Raw genomic sequence first — 18,290 nt, forward strand, 5'->3', positions numbered from 1 at the left:
AGAGCCAGTGGGAGGGCGCACAGGGAAGGTGCCCCCATTTTTACCACCCCACCCCCAAACATATATACACATGCACATGTTCTATCTCCTGTTGCCACTTACTTTCCCCCCTTACTATTAAGCATGAATTTAGGGCAGTGAAAATGCACAGCAGTTTGAGCAATTAAAAAGTGACACCTAAACCTGGTGGATAGACTGTCAAGATACTCTAATGCCTGGGTTTAGGTGCTGCTACACTTGGAGTATTTAAGAGCTAGACTACAGGGGAGTACAGGACTCAGTGTGTGTGTGTGTGTGTTTGGAAAGGGATTCTCCCTCCTACTGGGATGTCATCATCTTCTCATCTTTGTGTCTGTGGCGTGAGTGTTTCCACCAGGCACGTTTCCATGATGTGTCTGAGTTAGTGCGTTTGCATCTAGCACATATTAGCGACCGCGAGATTCATCGGTCAAATGTTGTCAGCTCGCCTCTGACTTCCCTACTGAATAATTAATTAGAGTTTCAATTGCACATAATCGCTTTGACATACATAAGAATGAACACGCAGGAACACAAACACACATGTGCAGGCACGGTCAGAAGCAGAGTTTAGGGCTAAAAAGCCCAGCAGCAGGCTAGTGATATAAATAGCTGTTGTTTGTGGAGGGGACTGCTGGCAGAAGCACCACTGACACTGAGGAGCAGACCACAGGGACTCTGATGTGCCTGGTGGCCTGAAGCGAGCCCTCTGCCTCTCAGATCAGCTCAACCACTGACTGTGTATAGCTTTGACTGGCCTCCTTCATATGTGACAGCCTGAAACAAATAGTGTCTCACAAAAGCCACATTCAATTCAGCCTACACTGCAGAATATGATCCTTAAATTTAAGCCTGTGAACTGTCATGAATGATTCTTCCTATAAAGGGTCCAGAAATGCAAATCCAAATGACCCCATTCTCCAAAATGCTTCATTTTGTAGGTTAAGATTAAAAAATATCTAAGTTTTACACTGATATCTGCTATTATTTCAGAAGAAATAGTGTAACTTTTTATCAAATGGCAGGTATATCATTTTGGAGACTTGCCATTTCTTCACCTCATACCTTTGAGAAAGCTGAAGAAAGTCTCCCATACAGTATAACAAGAAGATGATAAAGCAGATATGTCTTGGGGGGCTACAGGCAGACACCCCCCCTACCCCCACTAGGGAAAAAGCATTCCTGCCGCCCTCCCTCCCCTCTGTACATGCTCACAGAGACTCCCAATTGAAACATCATCGTCAGTAATGGGAGGAATAAATATTCATAAGGCTGGGAAGAGAGAAACTCTAGATTAGGGTAATATAGTACCCCTCATTGTTCTCCCCCTTCTTTTCTCCAGCTATTCCTCTGTATCTCTGCATCTTGTTATGCATGTAATAGTGTAGGCTAATAGTGGCTAATTCCTCCAGCTACCTCTGATAATTTCATCAAAGTGCATGCCAGTGTATGTTTGTGTGTGCATGGAGAGAAGGTGGCGGCAAGCTGCACCGTTTATGTCTCACCTCTCCCAAATTGCAAATTGCCAGGTTTGATAACGGCAAGATTTTGGGCCATGTTCCAATTAAGATTGGATTTGTTTTGTGGAGAGGCCCTATGACTCCTCCCTCCCTCCCACTCTTTCCTTGCTTGGCACAGACACTACTGATATCTCATCCATAACAGGCCTGAACTGGGACAGAGCATGGCTTAAACAAACAAAGGGCTATATTGATTTATAGGGTCTTCCATGATGGGCTTATTGGACTGCACCTCAAAGCCACAGAGGGCACCAGGCCATGAATTACAGCTTCAAACAATATGCACAAACATACACCGGCCACTTGGATCCTAAATGGGGTCACTGCCAAGTCTGCCCCTCCCAGTCATACACATAGACATATATAATTACTCATTTTTTAAATTATTAATCGTCATTGCTTTTTAAATCTATTTTTATTGCACAGTTGAAGGAACTGACGGGATTGTATTTCACTATGATTGTACCTGCATGATTGCATATGACAAATAAACTTGATTGATTGATTGACTGATTGACAAACGGGTAGGAATAACAGAGTGGAGTGTTGTTGGGATGTGATTACAACTGCCTTTCCCTTTCATATCCAAACACACTCACTCTCATTGTATCTTAAAGGAGGGGAGGAAGGTCAGTGGATATTATTTTGAATATGACACCAACACAAACAAAACCAAGATAGAAGAGCATGCTTATTTACACGTGGTTACTGTATATCCAAACAGAGGCGGAGGAAAGAGGGATAAAGGGAGTGCAAAGCGTGAAAGAGCGAGGTAAAGAAAAACAGAGAGAGAGAGAAAGAGTGAGAGAATGAGCATGCCTGGACAAAGAGAAAATACCTAGTAGAGGTTCACAGAGTTTAAAGAGCTCAGCCTAAGAAGGAGCTCCTGTCCTCTGGCTTCAACGCACGCACACACACACATATACACACACACACACGCACACACACACACACACCCTCAAGGCCATTCTGTTACACCTGGTCACCTTTATCCCTTTTAGTCCACCCCCCCCCCCCCCCCCCCCCCCCCCCCCCTTCCTTCCAAACACAAACACACCATGCACAAAAAACCAATCCACAACATTCAGCCTTCTGCAACACATCACCAACAAGACACACATAGCAACACCCTGTGGCTACCACACAGCTCCTCTGGCTATCTCCCTCAGCAGATAAAACTAATTATTCCAAATCTACTCTGTCAGGTTGTCTGATCCTCTGGGGCCTCCAGTTTAAATCTCTCTCGGTCTCACTGTTTCTCTCTCAGTCAAAAGCCACAGAGAGACCAAGAATCTGTGCCAACTGACCTCCGGAGTAAAAACATAAACAGAGTGACTAGCCATAAAGACACATATAGCACCATAGCAGCTGAACCACACGGCCGTCTTCGTGAAAACATACCTTACCCAACAACTACAAGAGTTGAAGTTAGACTTTCCTTTAAATACATGGCTATAACACTAATTAAATGCTTCAAATAAGCAACGAACAAGCCTGGTACTCTAAACAACTTTTTAAAAAATCACAAAAAAATGCATGACATCATCTAGCATACAATCCAAAGGACTTATGCACCTATTTAGACACCTACTCCCTCTGTTGGCACTTGCCGTTGGCACCCATGTTAGGCTTTAGAGCTAAATAACAGGCCAATATCCCAGGCTTTCCAGCTGCACACCCTGAAAGCCCACGGAGAAACCGTTCGTCCCAATGAGCTCTAAAGGCAAATGGAAGCTCATAAACAGAGACTTGACTGTATAGACTTTGCATTTTATCTTTCAGCAGTTTCCCTTTATGAGCCAAGGACCTCTATAACACGGGGAGGGAGGGGGTGAGCGGGATGGGAGGATGGCAGGGAGAGAGTAAGGATGACAGTAAGGATGTTAAGAAAGAAGACGACGGTAGAAAGAGCAGAAGAATAAGAATGAGGTACAGGTTGGGAGAAGACAGAGGAGAACTAGGGTCACAAATCTTGCTGCTATTCTAGTGCGTGACATCTTCGCTCGTTTGCGGCTGCTCATTAACAAACAATACTGCTGTGAAATTGGTTTAATGACAAAGTAATAAAATTGCTATTCTGCTCACAGATGGCCTCAGGCACAGGGAGATTCTGGCAGGCTTACTGTGGCTGCCCGTGTGCATTAAGCTGCTTGTTCATGAAAACAGCATCTTACACTTTCTTTCTCACTATCACCAACCTTTTTTTTTTTTTTTTTTTTTCCTTTTTAAGTTCTCTCTCTTCCTGCAAATGAAATAAATTAACCTACTTTCCTCCCTTGTATTCTCCTTGAATTCTCCCTCTCCCACACTCTCACCCTCTTGCTCTCCCTTCTCTCTCTCTGGTGTATTCTCTTTCTCGATCTCTCTCTCGATCTCTCTCCAGTTCTCACCCCTAGTACAGAAATTACCATCTTAAAATAAAAAAAAAGGAGGCTCGCCCACGCAAACGCAGCTCGACTTCATTTCAAACGCAGAGCCCTTGTTATTAAACGACCCACCAATAAAACCAAGCCGTTGAGGAATAAAAGAGCCAAAAGGAGCAGAGAAGTACAAAGACCTCCCTCCTCCCATCTCTCTCCATCTCTCTCTAATGCTTTCTCTGTAATGCCTCTTTCAGCTCTTTGCCTCTCTATCTCGCCTCGTCTGGCTTCGTTCTCCTTGCATGCCGTCTTTGCTGGGAGAATTCCACAGCCTTGGAGAGTCTTGAGCTTGTAATGGGAAAACAAGTAAAAAAAAACCTTGATTTTTGTGTGTGATTGCCCGACAGTGCCAGTTATATTAAAGCAACACCTGTTTTTCATAACAGAGGTTGGCACTGGCCTGCTCCATGGCCATGCTGGGTGTCCATGCCATTCTATGACCCAATATGCCCCCAGTGCCTGATAAAGTGGGAGTGGGCCATGTTAATCACAATGAGGATTTCAACAGACTACGCGGCATGTGCTAATGTATTCACACGCAGCACATATACTCCGAGCGCACACATGAACACAGCAGCACACATTAGCATCAGCTGTTTAAGACTCCCATGGCTTACCCTGTGAGTACGGCATGTTTCTAGATTGCACTGTGAACAGATATTTGGATCTGTAACAACTGCTGAACAAAATGAAAAACAAAATGAGACCTACTACAACTGGGGGTCTGTTCTATTTTACTCTGCCAATAATGAAAATATGTTTTGTTTTGTTTTTTTTTCCAAATGTGTTTCTCCCTCCAAAATAGATAAAATGGGATTATTATTACAGCATCAAGAAAGCAGCCAGATCAAATGAACTTAGCGGGTAGGGGGTGTTGGTAGGGGGGCTGGCACTTGGGATCTGACAACAGAGTCAATTCTGCTAATTAACTGCCAATTAGCGGTCCCTAAATGAGAGGGATCATGATGCCTGTGTTGGCAGCGCCCCGATAGTCTCTCTCTCTCTCTCAGTTAGGCGCACATATACACTCATGCTAGAGAGACACAAACACACACACACAGCCGCAACCTCTCCGCACTCCAGCTGTATATTTAGAAAGCCAGGGGCATAAGATGGCCACTGCCGGGAGTCCCTGGTTGCAGCCAAAAAAAGGCCTGACATTTCCATCTGGGTCAAAGTTAGACAGATAACCAACAACTTCAGTCAACTAGCCCACCAATGCGGCAGAAAGGAAGAGACAGAAAAGTAAGTAACGGGCAGTAATATAGAGGAGCGTGAAGAGAGGGGGAAAAAAGGAGCTCAAAAGCATGTGTGACATTCATAAGACTTAAATACTTGTAAAGAAGTTGGAAAAAACAGAGCCTGAAATTGAGCCAGTTTCATAGCTTTATATTACATTTGGAAAATATTAGTTATTATTTTGCATTTCATAATGGGCTAGCCCGCCAAACCAGAGGATCATAAAAAATAATAAAAAATCATAAAAGCCAGAGTTCCTAAGTGTCTCATTGGACTGAGAAAGGGGTTGGAAAATGCTTTGCTAAGTGGAGGAACAAATTTGGCTTTGGTTTTTCTCTTTCTTGTTCTCAGATAGTACAAACAAATGTGATTTACTGTAATAACATTTTGCATGTGAACCTGCAGTACGGCTTCTACAGTATGTACCTAATTTGGGTGATTTAAACTCTGAAATGTCTGAGGGGATCTGTGGAAGAGATGGAGAAAGGGAAAAAAAAACAAGATCCGAATGGAAATGGGAATCATACTGTGAAGAGAGCACCAGAGCAGCCAGTTTAGACATCCTAGTTCAACTCAGTTTATCTCCATGCTTTGCTACAGCAGGACGCAATCTGGGAGGAGAGTCTGGATTCTACTGTATGTAGAGAGGCAAGAGTTGTAAAGACATACAAGTAAAAACCAACGGGTCCTCATTCACCGTTGTATCTCTTTTTTAATTCTCCCTGTACACCAGCCTTACACGACCACTGATTGGATACGGAAATCCTTTTGGGACACCGTAGCTCTAACACATACAGTCCATACAATTGGTTGCATATACTGCAATTTGATGGTGAAGTCTTATGAGCTTTTTTTTTTACTGTTGCTAAAATATAATTTAAACAAAAAAAAAATATAAGGTGATATGATGAATGTCTATTATAAGTGGAGTTTATCTTTCTGGTGAAGGGGGATTCTTTAAAGAAACAATCAGTGTACCATGCCCTGCCTTGCATGGCCGAAGAGATTGAGCCTATTTCATCTCCTCAGTGGGCACAGGCTGCTTGGCGCCGTCGTCTGGCGGATATACTTCCCTTATCATGTGACCTGTGCTCCGACAGGGGGCAAAGGTTGGCTGAGATCCGCCCCGTGTCTTAATAACTCACTCATTGTATTCCTTTCTGCTGCTAATTAGAGCCTCTCCCCTGTGTGTGTGTGTGTGTGTGTATGTATGTGTGTATGTGTTTGTGTCTATGCATGTATTCCCTCTGGGCTGTAGAGAGGAGGCAGAGAAGTAAAAATAGAGTGTGGCTTAGTGCCCTCTTTATTGTTATTAGTGCTCCAGTGGCACAGCAGTCAGTCATCATAGATGCCAAGAACTGACATATTCGCTCTCTGACTCGCTCTGCCTCTCTCTGCCTCTCTCCTCTCTGCCATGGAAATGACCAACTGGCTGCCTGTGAGATGAGGGAATAATGAGGGGACGATTTCCTTCCTTTTTTTAGATGCTGTTTCTCTCAGTCATCTGTCATCGGCGTCATCTCTCAGGCCCATGTAATAGCCCTGTGTGCGTGTGGTTATATATATATGTGTGTGTGTGTGTGTGCACTGCTGCAGCGGTAAATAATGGCAGCATAGCTGGTGTGTGTGTGTGTTTACGGCAGTGAGTGAGGGCACATCGTGCTGGGTCTGACGCTGAGACATGAAAGGATTCGGTCAGGCCCCATTTAGCCCAGACTGATAGCAGGACACCAGGAGCTGCTGAGGCAGGCAAATATACCGCTAGATACTGTAAACTGTAAAATGCTTCTCAAGTGTATAGACACCTGAGTCTGCCGTTTCACCTACTTCACTATCCCAGAATGCCGTGTGTGACATGTCCCTCACCTTTTCCTGCAATCTTAAACAAATGCAATTACATGTCAGACCACTCCCCGATTCTGTTAGCATGACGCCAGTTGTCTCAAATGTAAGCAGAGCAAACACACTACCTAATGGTCAACTAATGGTGTCCTGATATACTGTATGCTCATAACATCTTGGTACATACTGAGAGAGCATAGTGTCCCATTAGAAATGCGTAACGCACACGTACACACACACTTATGCATACAGACGATACCATTAACAGTCAAGTCCTCCTCCTCATCGGCTCAACACCAGTGCAGTGAGATTGTGGACTTTAACCTTTTCCTTTGTTCCTTATTAATATCAGACTAATGGGGTGTGGGCTACGAACAGGTGAAGCTGCTAGCGAATGATACGGATTAGATGAAGAACTAGCTGTTTCTTTTGGTACCGAGAAAAAAGATTTCAAACCAGCTGCAAGTGGTCTGCTATAGGTTTTGTTTTCTGTGTGTACAGGTGAGCTGCAGGTAAACTTAAAGGGAGGTTGCAGGGTATAGTTCGGGGAGGTTTGATGGGGCAAGAGGGGAGAGAGCGAAATGCACTGTCTATTGACTATCACACAGAGCACCCTTGTGCCCTCGCTGGGCTGCGATTGTGCCGGCGGACAAAGCCCTGATTCAGCACATCCTTTCCCCGAGGGAGAGCTCTGGAAACCGAAGACGGCGGCCATCCCCTCCCTTTCCACCCCCACTCATCCTCTGCCTCTGTCTCTCCCTCCCTCTGTCTCTATCTCTCGCTCCCTCTCTTTAGCTGGTAACGTGGCGGCGGCCAGGCATCAAAGGCAACTACAGAACAATGCAAGGGCCCAGCCAGGAATTTGAAGAGCTTTTATTTTTTAACAGGAATTTCATATGGCAGAGTTCTGTCACATCCTGGGCGGAACATCTCAGCAGCCACTAGAATCAGACACCAGAGGGGAAAAAACAAGGGCACGACCCAAACAAAGATAGATATTTAACTCACTGTCCTGCGTGGTTACAGATGGAAAGACAACTTCAGCATCTTCTCTCTTGCTCATCTTTCCCTCACCGTAAAATAACCAACAACGTGGAAGCATCCGCCAGACGAGTTGACAGTTCCCACAGAATGCATCACAGATAGACCAGCAGAGTCTGAGCCTCTCTAATGACTTTATTTGTGAAAATTGATTCCTGGTGTGTTTTTGTTAACATGGCTGGTGTAACATTACATAGCATACACAGCTCCATGACCACCTATGTGTATGTGTTTATGCATGTGCGTGTATGTGTGTGTATGTGTGTGTCATGAGCAGGGCTCATGAGGATGTTACCCAGCGCGAGATTCTTTCAGACCTCTTTATAAATGGATCGTAGGCATTTCAGTGCCAGGCTTGGATTTCATGGCCTCTGAGAAGGCAGGGACTCTTCCTATATCTATCTCTGTCTATGTCTATGTCTCTGTCTATTATTCTCTCTCTCTCCTCCCAGGTTAGCAGACTATTTCTGCATTAATCACCATGACACAAGCAAGGCAACTCAATTTTCTGCTCCTGTAGGTAAGGTGCGTGGCGTCCTGAAATGGTGGCACGAGGCATGAAACAGGCAAGCGGGGGCTAATCTTTGGTTACTGGTGTAATTGAAATGCTATCCACACTGTAGGGTGCATTAAAGTCTGATAACAGCGGTTCCTGTGGCCAATTTAAGTAGCTAGACTTCCCTTGGCTAGAAGGGAATAAAGCAAAGGGTGACAGAGAGAGAGATTGAGAGAGAGAAAGAGAGAGAGAGAGAGAGACTATGTTAGGATGGAGGGGGGAGGACAAGGGAGGGGGGGCTGATAGATAAGGCCGACAAACCAGGCTAATTCTCCAGGCATGTTTCTCATTGTGATCCAGGAAAAATGAGAAAAAAATGAATCACGGAACCAAAAAATCAATTGACCCTCGGGTGGCTTGTCAGGCTGCGAGTCTGATAAACCTAAAAGCTTCGTTAATGTCGGCCTGCCTGTACCCAACAGATAGAGCACTTTGTAAATGAACCCGCTTTGATAAATATATTAAGGAAAGCTGTGAATAAAAGGCACAGACTTGTCATTTGTAAATAGAACCCCCGCTACATGGAATTAGAATGATAAAATGGGGTTCCATATAATTAAGTTTGTGTAAGACCTGAAATCCGTGCAAATACCTTCCCTGAATTTTGAAAGGAAGCTGTCAGTTCAATTAATCTGAACATCACCCTGAGAATGTACTGAACAAAATTAAGCTGCAGATAAAACCTGGGCTAGTATTTTGATAAGTAATTCCTGTATCATTTCTTTGCTTCTGTGATCATTTTATTTAATCCACCACCCCCAGTTATGTGCTAAGCCATCTACAAAGGCCCTGCTGGCCAGGCCACCAAAACCTTAATCCACCATATAGCTTCTGTAAAACGGGGAGGGGGTGGAAGGCAGTTTTGCCTTTTTGTGGGGGCACCAGTGGCGGAGCTAGGTATGGTTTTGGATGAAGGGGTGGGGTGGGTGTGGGGGCTGTAGGGATAGCTTATGATCTTTGCCTTTCTCCCTTAAATATATCCAACTGAATACATGTGCATCAAACCACAAAGACCACTGACTTAGCCGCAGAACACTTTGCCGATAACACCGGAACATCCTGGTAGCTTACATATAATAATGTTACAAAGGTTGTCTGTGTGTATGTCTACGCGTGCACCTCTGTGTGTGTCTATATGCATTGGGGAGGGCTGCACATAAACGGTTTTCACACTTTAGGAGTATTAGCTGTCTTGGCTGGTGGGGAGAGAGAGGCGAAGGCTTTTGAAAATGAAAGGCAGAGCGATGCTGGTGGTGGAGATAGGGCGAGCGGAAATCTTGACTCACCAGTTGTTTACTTGTAAGATGGTTAGGCCTGTATCTTGGGCTAGCTGCTTCTTCTGCTCTTCAGAAGGGTATGGGTGCTGCAGGAGCAAACAGAGAGAAAAACACACACACATGAGCCTCTTTGACGTACAGATTAGCATAAATATTCACGCATGTAAGCACTCATAAAGAGAAGCGCTGGAAAGGGAACACATGCTCCGAGTCAAGTTCCTGGCTGTTGCCTATTACACTATGTATTCAATACGTTCCCGTGTTTGTTGTATTGTGTAACCCAAGACTGCACCTTCTCATGACCTCCACCCAACCCTGCCCTTCCCCTACACAATATAGACATTCACAGCATACATATGTCCACCCACCCATCAACACACACAGACACACATACACACAATTCAGTGCTAAACCTGTCAGAGCTGGCCAAACAACTTTGTCACAACTGTCAACTGTGATAACCCCCTTTCCTTTCCCTATTCCCGCCCACACACAAACAACGTACAGTATACACACTGAACATATACACCACACACAGAAAACATACATTCACACACACTCTTGCATGCACACACACACACACACACACACACACACTGAGAAGACTTTCAAGCAGTCTGAGAATCCTTTTATAATACCAAGCAACAGAATGAGTGGGTGCAGATTTGCAGTGAATACATTTATCTTTTCTTGAATGTCTGACATGTATCTTGGTGGTAGCTCTTTCATAGAGAGCAGCTGAATACAGACCAACGCTAAAAGAACAGAACGCTGTGAAATCTCCTCCGTTGCCTCGCCAAGATTTTTACCTGAAAATGTAATTCTGCGACCAGGGCTGCAATGATACTATTTGTGTCAGGTCCAATCTAGAGAACATGGGCTGATATAAATGGCAGACCTTGGGCTGCCTTGCTCCCCCTGGGCCTGCTATGAAGCATGACAAAACAACAGTGATCGCTGGTGACAGATGTCTTTAAGGGCCAGATTAGGAGTCGGGGCGCACGCAAACGAAACAAATGAGACACTATGTGTTTCATTCAGGCGCTGTAGACAGAGAGCATGCATGCACACACGGAGTTACACACACACACAAGCACACACGCATGCACAAACTGAAATGCACACAGATGCATACAAATATTCATAGACATGACACCTGCAGATCACAACACACAAAAAATTCCTTTTAAAAGGTGACACTTAAATCCTCCTCTATTTGCGGGTGGTTTCAAGCTCCATTAACATTCTTCCCCTTCAAGGAAAACACCTTTAGCCCTCACAACTTAGTCTTATACCTTTTTTTCAGCACTTTTCCCTCCTCCTCACCCATTGAGAAAGCAAATTTCATACAGCCAGTAATGTCTGTCTGGCTTGTCTTAATTGAATTCAATTTTAACTTGAAATGATAACAGTTGCTCAAGAACAATTTTCTCATTTACTGCTGAAATAATTGATGTAAGTGTGGTTTCATATCAGCAGAGAGGAGAATTTCTCCTTTCAGGTAGTCCTGCCTGTCTAAATGTAGTCTATTTTAATTAAAGGAGAGATGAAAAAATGGTTTGAGGAATGTGCTCAATTAATAACAAACAAGACTGAGATTGGACAAATAATGAATCCCGGCTGCACAGAGGGATTAATCTGATTTGTACTTGTATATGTAGTCCCTTTTAATATGCTAAAATCATTAACAAAGGAAAGATGATAATGCTTGCATAGAAATACATTTTTTGATTGCCAGGTGCTGACATTTCCTTGGCTAGGGAAGACAGAGCAATTTCTATGAGTTACTGTGTGTGTGTGTGTATGTGTGTATGTAAACACACACAAGAGCATGCACAGTATGCACAATGTCCAAAGGAACAGATATATATGTCTACATCCCTGTGTGTGTGTGTGTGTGTGTGTGTGTGTGTGTGTGTGTGTGTGTGTGTGTGTATGTGTGTGTTTGTGCTCGACCGTTTTGAACAACATGTAATAAGAGTGCAGCCTCTTTCCCTCCCCCCTTCTTCCACTCCTGGGCTTCCTTGGCGTTTTCACATTAGCGGTGACCTCGGTCACGATCAAAACATGCATGTTGGCAAATATAACAGTAGGCTACAAACACTTCCTCCCACTCTTTTACATGTACGCACACAAACACAAACATATACATGTATCCAGAGACAAATACACAAATAGAGATGTACCTAAAGGTGATGTGGTGTGGTGATGTGGAGAGAGGATCAGCCTAGATTGGAAATGGGAGTGGGTCATTTACATTGTATTAAGGCTTCCTCAGCCTCTCAGGCCTAGACCCGGTCATCAATCGCCTACTGTCAGCCAGAGCGCGCTCTAGCTCGGTGATAAATACACCGGCCAGGGGCACAGCTCGTCCAGCAGCCACCACGTAATGAATGGTTTGAACAAACAAGAAAGATGTCTCATCAAGGAGAGTGGGGACGTTAAAGCCCCCCTCGCACACAAAACCCCTGAGTAAGGAGATTTAGGCTACTCTGACCACATAGACACGACACTAAAAAAAAAATCCTATTTCGTTCGGCTCATACCCCTCCTAACCCTCGCTCAGTCCCCCCACTCCTTCCTTCCCTGTGTCAGGCTAGCTCTTTACCCTGCAACCCCAAGACTCACATGCACTTGCACATATGCGCAGTGAAGCACACACACACAGAGAAACATAAACATACACATATAAACATACACAGAATGTATATAACCTTCCCTAATTCTTTCTTCATCTGTCCTCAACTCTCTTTCTCGCCTTTCTTTCTCACTACCCCCCCCCCCCCTCTCTCTGAAACACACACACACAAACACACACACACACTTTTTATGACTGTGACTGCAGGCCACCCACACTTTATGTTGCGGCAGCTTTCCTTAAAGCATGGAGCTCTGAAATCTCAGCACCAGAAAATGGTGCGTGGTGGCACACACCATGTTCACACACACACACATACACACACACAGGCGGACATGAGAAGTAAGCCTGCATGGTGGGCCTAGCGGTTACAAGGCTGCAGCAGCCGTGAAATTGGAGAACGACTATTTAGACCTCTGAGTAACCTCTTAATGTTAATTGCCTCAGTAAAAAAAAAAAAAAATGTCAGTAAATCACCCAATGAGCACAAACAAACTCTGATATGAAAAGAGTAAAGGTGACATGAATAGATGGATAAATATTAAACAAAATATATAAAGTCAGAGTGCTAGATCTGTTGTAATGTGTTTCTTCCTGGAGATGTCCTTCTCTACCCTCAGGAGACAGTATGACATGGTTATTTAATGGATGAAACACAAACACACAGAAAGATCAAAGATGGTATTGATAATTTCCCCACTAGCTTTGCATCCGCTCAATATGTTCAGTTACAAACACCAAGGCCAATATCCTTAAAAGAGGATTGACTGCAAAACGTAAAATAGCCAGTCTATAAATAATTAGAGCCAGAAATGAGCAGCTTCAATTTGTTGTCTGGGCAGCGCTGCTTTCCGATCGAAACGGCTCTGTTAATTACGCTAAAGCCTGTTAATGGCACGAGCGTGCACTATCCTGACGCAGAAATGTTGTCCAATTTCCATCTGACCTGAAAATGCACAAGCGAACATCAACACAAACACATAAACACAGGTGCAGGTGGATCACATTCTGCTAGTCATTGAGAATCGAGCTGTGTGTGTCTGTGTGTGTGTGTATGTGTGTGACCGACTGCTGGCTAAATTACAGGGTGTGATGTGCTCTGTGCTCTCTGATAGTGCTGTATGTAATGGCCCCTGTGGTTGCTGAACATTACAAGCTGAGGTAGCTCCATCATCCGCCGTGTACGGTCCTTAAACCCCCCCTGAGCCCAGCTTGGCATTTCACCATAACCACATCTACTGTACTGCTGGACCACTCTAACTTCACACCACACCTTTCGCCCACAATGACTTCTATCTACTCATTCAACATCCCACTTGTTATATATCAAATTCATACTCTCCTGACATCTATTTGCTGCCGATCCCACAGTATGATCATTATCCCGGCCGTTCCATTCAGCCCCCACCGCTTTTTCCCGCTCTGCCCCTTCCTTTCCATCCACTGAACCCTCAGCCCCTTGCCCAAGCCGCTGGTGGACCCCATTGATGAATGACATCATCAGTGTGTGACATGAGTTATAGAGCAGGGTCACAAGGTTGCAGTGGCTTGCAAACCTATTCCATGCTAATGACTCCCAGGAAATCAGAGGCCATTGGCTGTTTACCCCAGCACCATGGCAACATAAAGGATTTGCTGATAATGATTGGTGTGATTTAGTCCCAGTTATTTTCTCTCTTGGATATGGTGCATATATACTTTTTATAACCAAAAGGTGTTTATTCATTTAAAGTGTTACACTTAATAAAAGCATCAAATGCCAAACAGACATAATTCTATATAATGATTTTTTTTCATTGTAATGCTTTTATGGGCTTTATTGTAAGTTTTACAGCAATATTGTATCCCAGTATTTCCCTTCATATATGCCTTCCTCACATTGATTGGAATCTTATTTGTTTTTAATCAAAGTGACTGGAGGATGATGATAATATTCACTGTCAGAAATAAATGCAATCAAATATAGGAATGACATTTTAATATGGATTCTGCATTGAGCAGGGGGTAAGATTGGCACATTTTAAATATCAAGTTGCCGTTGTTAATAATGTTACAATTGGCTTCAGTGACAAATGACAATGAGATTGAATGCATATCAGCATTACCGTGAGATCAAACAGATATGACAAATAAATGCAGGTGGACTTTTTGAATCCATCATGATTGTTTACTATGCACAACGCAATATCTGGCTTTTTAGCAGCAGTTTTCTGACAGATTGTGTGGTTTAAATTGAAGAATACACTTAATTAACTCTGTCTATAAACATCAGATAGACTGACAATTGTCAATTAAAAAAGAAGAGCCTCATGTTTCTATGACAATCAATGTATCTGTATAAACTGCAAAAATATTTGCACCAAATTAGAAATAATAATGAATTAAAATACAAGTAATACAGTATAAGTAATCCAGCTTTGTGATTTTAAAGATCAAGTTGATTTATCTCATCAGTTATCTGAGCCCAAACTAAGGATTGCTCATGCAGTAAACTGTTCTTTTAACAGTGTGAGTGTGTGTAAACTAAATATAAAAATAGCAAATTTTGTTCCCTTCCATTACGATCTACATATATTTTTATCTTTGGACTCAACTTTACCTCCATCTCTTTCTCTCACTCCCTCTCTTTGTGTGTTTTTGGGTGGGTGGAAGTGGGAGGGAGTAGAAGGTTTTTGGGTGTTTGTTTTATTTTACTGGGAACTACACTGCTTCCTGACAACAGTCTGAAAACAGGCAAGAATGCCACATGACTCAATGACTTAACCCGTCTGCTCTCCCTCCCTCTCTCTTTCTCTCGTTTACACACACACACACACTCTCGGATACAGTATGCCAACTTATAAACAGAACTCACATGATGCCAACCTACAAACCGCACGCACTGCATGCTAACCTCTGATAACAGCAAATGAAAGTACGCTCATATCTACACCTCACACGATCACGATGCATTCAGAACATACACTTCTGTCTTTCTCACTCCAGACTCCAGAGCTTCCACAATGAGTATAAGCGCTCTCAGTGGACTGCCCTCTGACAGTAAAACAGTGATGATTGCAAATACAAGGCGGACTGGCGAGGCCTGGGGCATCTATTATAGAGCAAAAGGGCCCCCAGTCTGTCTGTCTGCCTCTCTGACTGGCTGGCTGGCTGGCTGGTTGGTTGGCAGTGCATCAGTACTACTACTGCTGTTGCTGCCACGGCCCCCCACAACAATCGCTGGCTGGGCTCCTGAAGCCAGCTCCTGGACCCCAGCCAGCAGCCTGTTTGCTCTACACCATTAATTTATGTTCACTGGAGATGGTGCAAGGTTGTAGAGAAGCTCTACGGCATAACTGCCCTGCTCGCCTGCCAAGCTACAGTAACAGTAAAGTGGGTGAGGGGAGTCAGAAGGAGGGAGGAATGAATAGAGAGAGAGGGTGAGGAAGGAGCCCTGGAGGATATGTAAGATATAGGCATCTGATTGTACCAAGCTCTGTAAGGCTAAATAGCAATCACTCCCACACAATCCCAATGCACCTCCAGACTTAACTGATCGACCAAGGAAAAGAGAGAGATGTTTTAGTGGAACATTTTCAAATGCTATCATGCATAATGAAATGATAAGATATCACTTTTATCCAATAAAGAAACTGGAAAAAACTGTGTTCCTTATGTAGAAATACGCATAACACTCTCAAACATGGAAGAACCGAGCTCAACCCATAGATGTATTGGAGTTTGCCAAAAGTTATACACAAAACGTGTATGTGCTGTGTTGTGGACTTGGTCTCGTTTTTGGCCCGCAGCTATAGAGATGCGCCTATTTAATCATCAGATCGAGTTCATGGCTTCTTTTTCCACCACATGGCTGCCCCTCCGCTTTCAGGAGGAGGTATACGATCATTCCATCCTTATAGTGGGGGCCTGCTCTCCTCTCACAGCCTCTCTCCGGTTTCCGTCGATCTCTCCTTCTCCCGCCATACTCCATAGACCCCAGCAGCTATCCCTTTCTTGCTACACACCAACCCGTCTGGCCTCGTCTCGTATCCTCTTCACTCCACCTCTTCTCTTCTCTCCTCTCCTCTCCTCTCCTCTCATCTCATCCCCCTCTTTCAAAGTTTCCGCTCAAGCTTTAAGCCAGGTCCTAGAGGGCAGGAATTTGGCCTGGTTTTTCAGACCAGTCTGTTGGCTTTGTTGTGGTAACTGCCTGCTCAGGGGCACCCAGCTCTGTTCTGCTCTGCTCTCCAGTTCGCCTGATGTCAACATACAGCCACGCTCACTACTTGCTCTCAAGAACTCTTTAAAACATCTTATTGCTGAGCCAAAGAATCGTCCTCCAATAAAGAGTTTTGTTCCTATTAAATTCCATTAAATTTTCATTTTATGCCTTTGATAGATTTATAAAAATAATTCTCTAAAAATTAGCCTCAGTTTTTTTTAATTCACTGCGCTCCTATGATGTTGCTTGTTGGCTTGCCTTCGCACAAAACTTTTAGGGCCTATAAGCAGATTATTAGAGGCCTGGTGGACCTGTCAAAGTAGAAGACCCACCCACTTTGCCTGCACGGGACAACCTCATATCCACACCACTTGTCACTGTTGCCAGTCATAAAGTCATTGGGAGCACATGCTATAACTACAGCCTTGTGGATGAACTAAGCCTCTGAATAAACATCAGCACTGTTTAATGACGTATGTACACATTGTAAAAAAGCAATGATTTTCTAAACAGACCAACAGGCTATGAGGTAGGCTTGGCCTAAGAAAACTTTTTGTATGGTTTCTAAGGAAGAAATACAAAAAAAAAGCAAATTATTTTACACAGAAACGCTTTTCATAACCTTTCTTAGTTCTTTGAAACATCATTTTCAACAGGAAAAAAACATTTATTTCTGCTTTTGTTATTCAAAAATTTCTCATGAAAAATGTGGCATCCTCGCTAAATAGATACTTTGATAATTAGATATGTACTGTATGAAACAGTTCTGGATTATAATACGACATCCAGGCATACTGATGCTTATCCATTTTAGAGAAATGCTGGGAAAACACAGGAGACCACTGACAAGCACTTACAACCTCGAGCCTGTTGATAAAGTCTGTTGGGAAAAGGACTTAATATTAACATACAGGGTCTCTTTAAGTTTATCCTCTTTCTCTATTGTGTTCTTTAGACTTTGTTTAACTTCCTAAGTCAAAGTAAAGTGGGGCTGATCTTCAATTGAAATAGAAACAGATTAATGTGTGGAGAGATAGACAGACAGAGCAAGAGAAAAAGGGGGTTTGTTCGCTCTTCAAATAGAAGCTTCTGAGAGTTTCCACTTGACGGGTCTCCCTTTCATTGTGCATTAACTTAATGAGCATAAATTCAAATACACAACCAGGACCTCTTTTAGCTCTCTCCCTCTCTCTCCTTCTGTCTCTTTAAGAGTCCACATTCTCGAGAGAAAGGCCAGTACGTTCTAATAGCGAGCCTCGGGACACAACAACAATTGCACAACCACTTACAGAGGACAAACAAGAAACCCCCGGGGCCAGCTATGGAATGTCAAGCCAATTTGGAAGATATCATAGGACATTTGTAATGTCAATTTTTGTTTTCAGGTCAAAAATCAAAGGAAAACATGGTGGGTAACATTTGTCCATTACAGTGCAGGCAGGAACACCCCCGCCCCCACTAAAAAACAGCTGCAGGGGACACTTCCTGTTTGCTAATGATGCTAAATGTGTTCAAGTCAACCATGTCAAATTTTCTCT

At 43.6% G+C, this 18,290-nt stretch overlaps 1 protein-coding gene across 20 annotated transcripts in view; it reads right to left on the reverse strand.

Moving 5' to 3' along the window:
* meis2a (Meis homeobox 2a) overlaps positions 1-18,290 on the reverse strand; it is a 195,429-nt gene that overhangs the window by 15,953 nt on the left and 161,186 nt on the right. For all 20 annotated transcript variants that reach the window (XM_042388077.1, XM_042388076.1, XM_042388078.1 and 17 more), the window contains one exon: positions 9,923-9,999. In XM_042388077.1, coding sequence (XP_042244011.1) covers positions 9,923-9,999 — 77 coding nt within the window. The remainder of the gene's footprint in view (positions 1-9,922; positions 10,000-18,290) is intronic.

This window comes from Thunnus maccoyii, chromosome 16 (assembly GCF_910596095.1).
Source record: "Thunnus maccoyii chromosome 16, fThuMac1.1, whole genome shotgun sequence".
NCBI classification, from domain to species: domain Eukaryota; kingdom Metazoa; phylum Chordata; class Actinopteri; order Scombriformes; family Scombridae; genus Thunnus; species Thunnus maccoyii.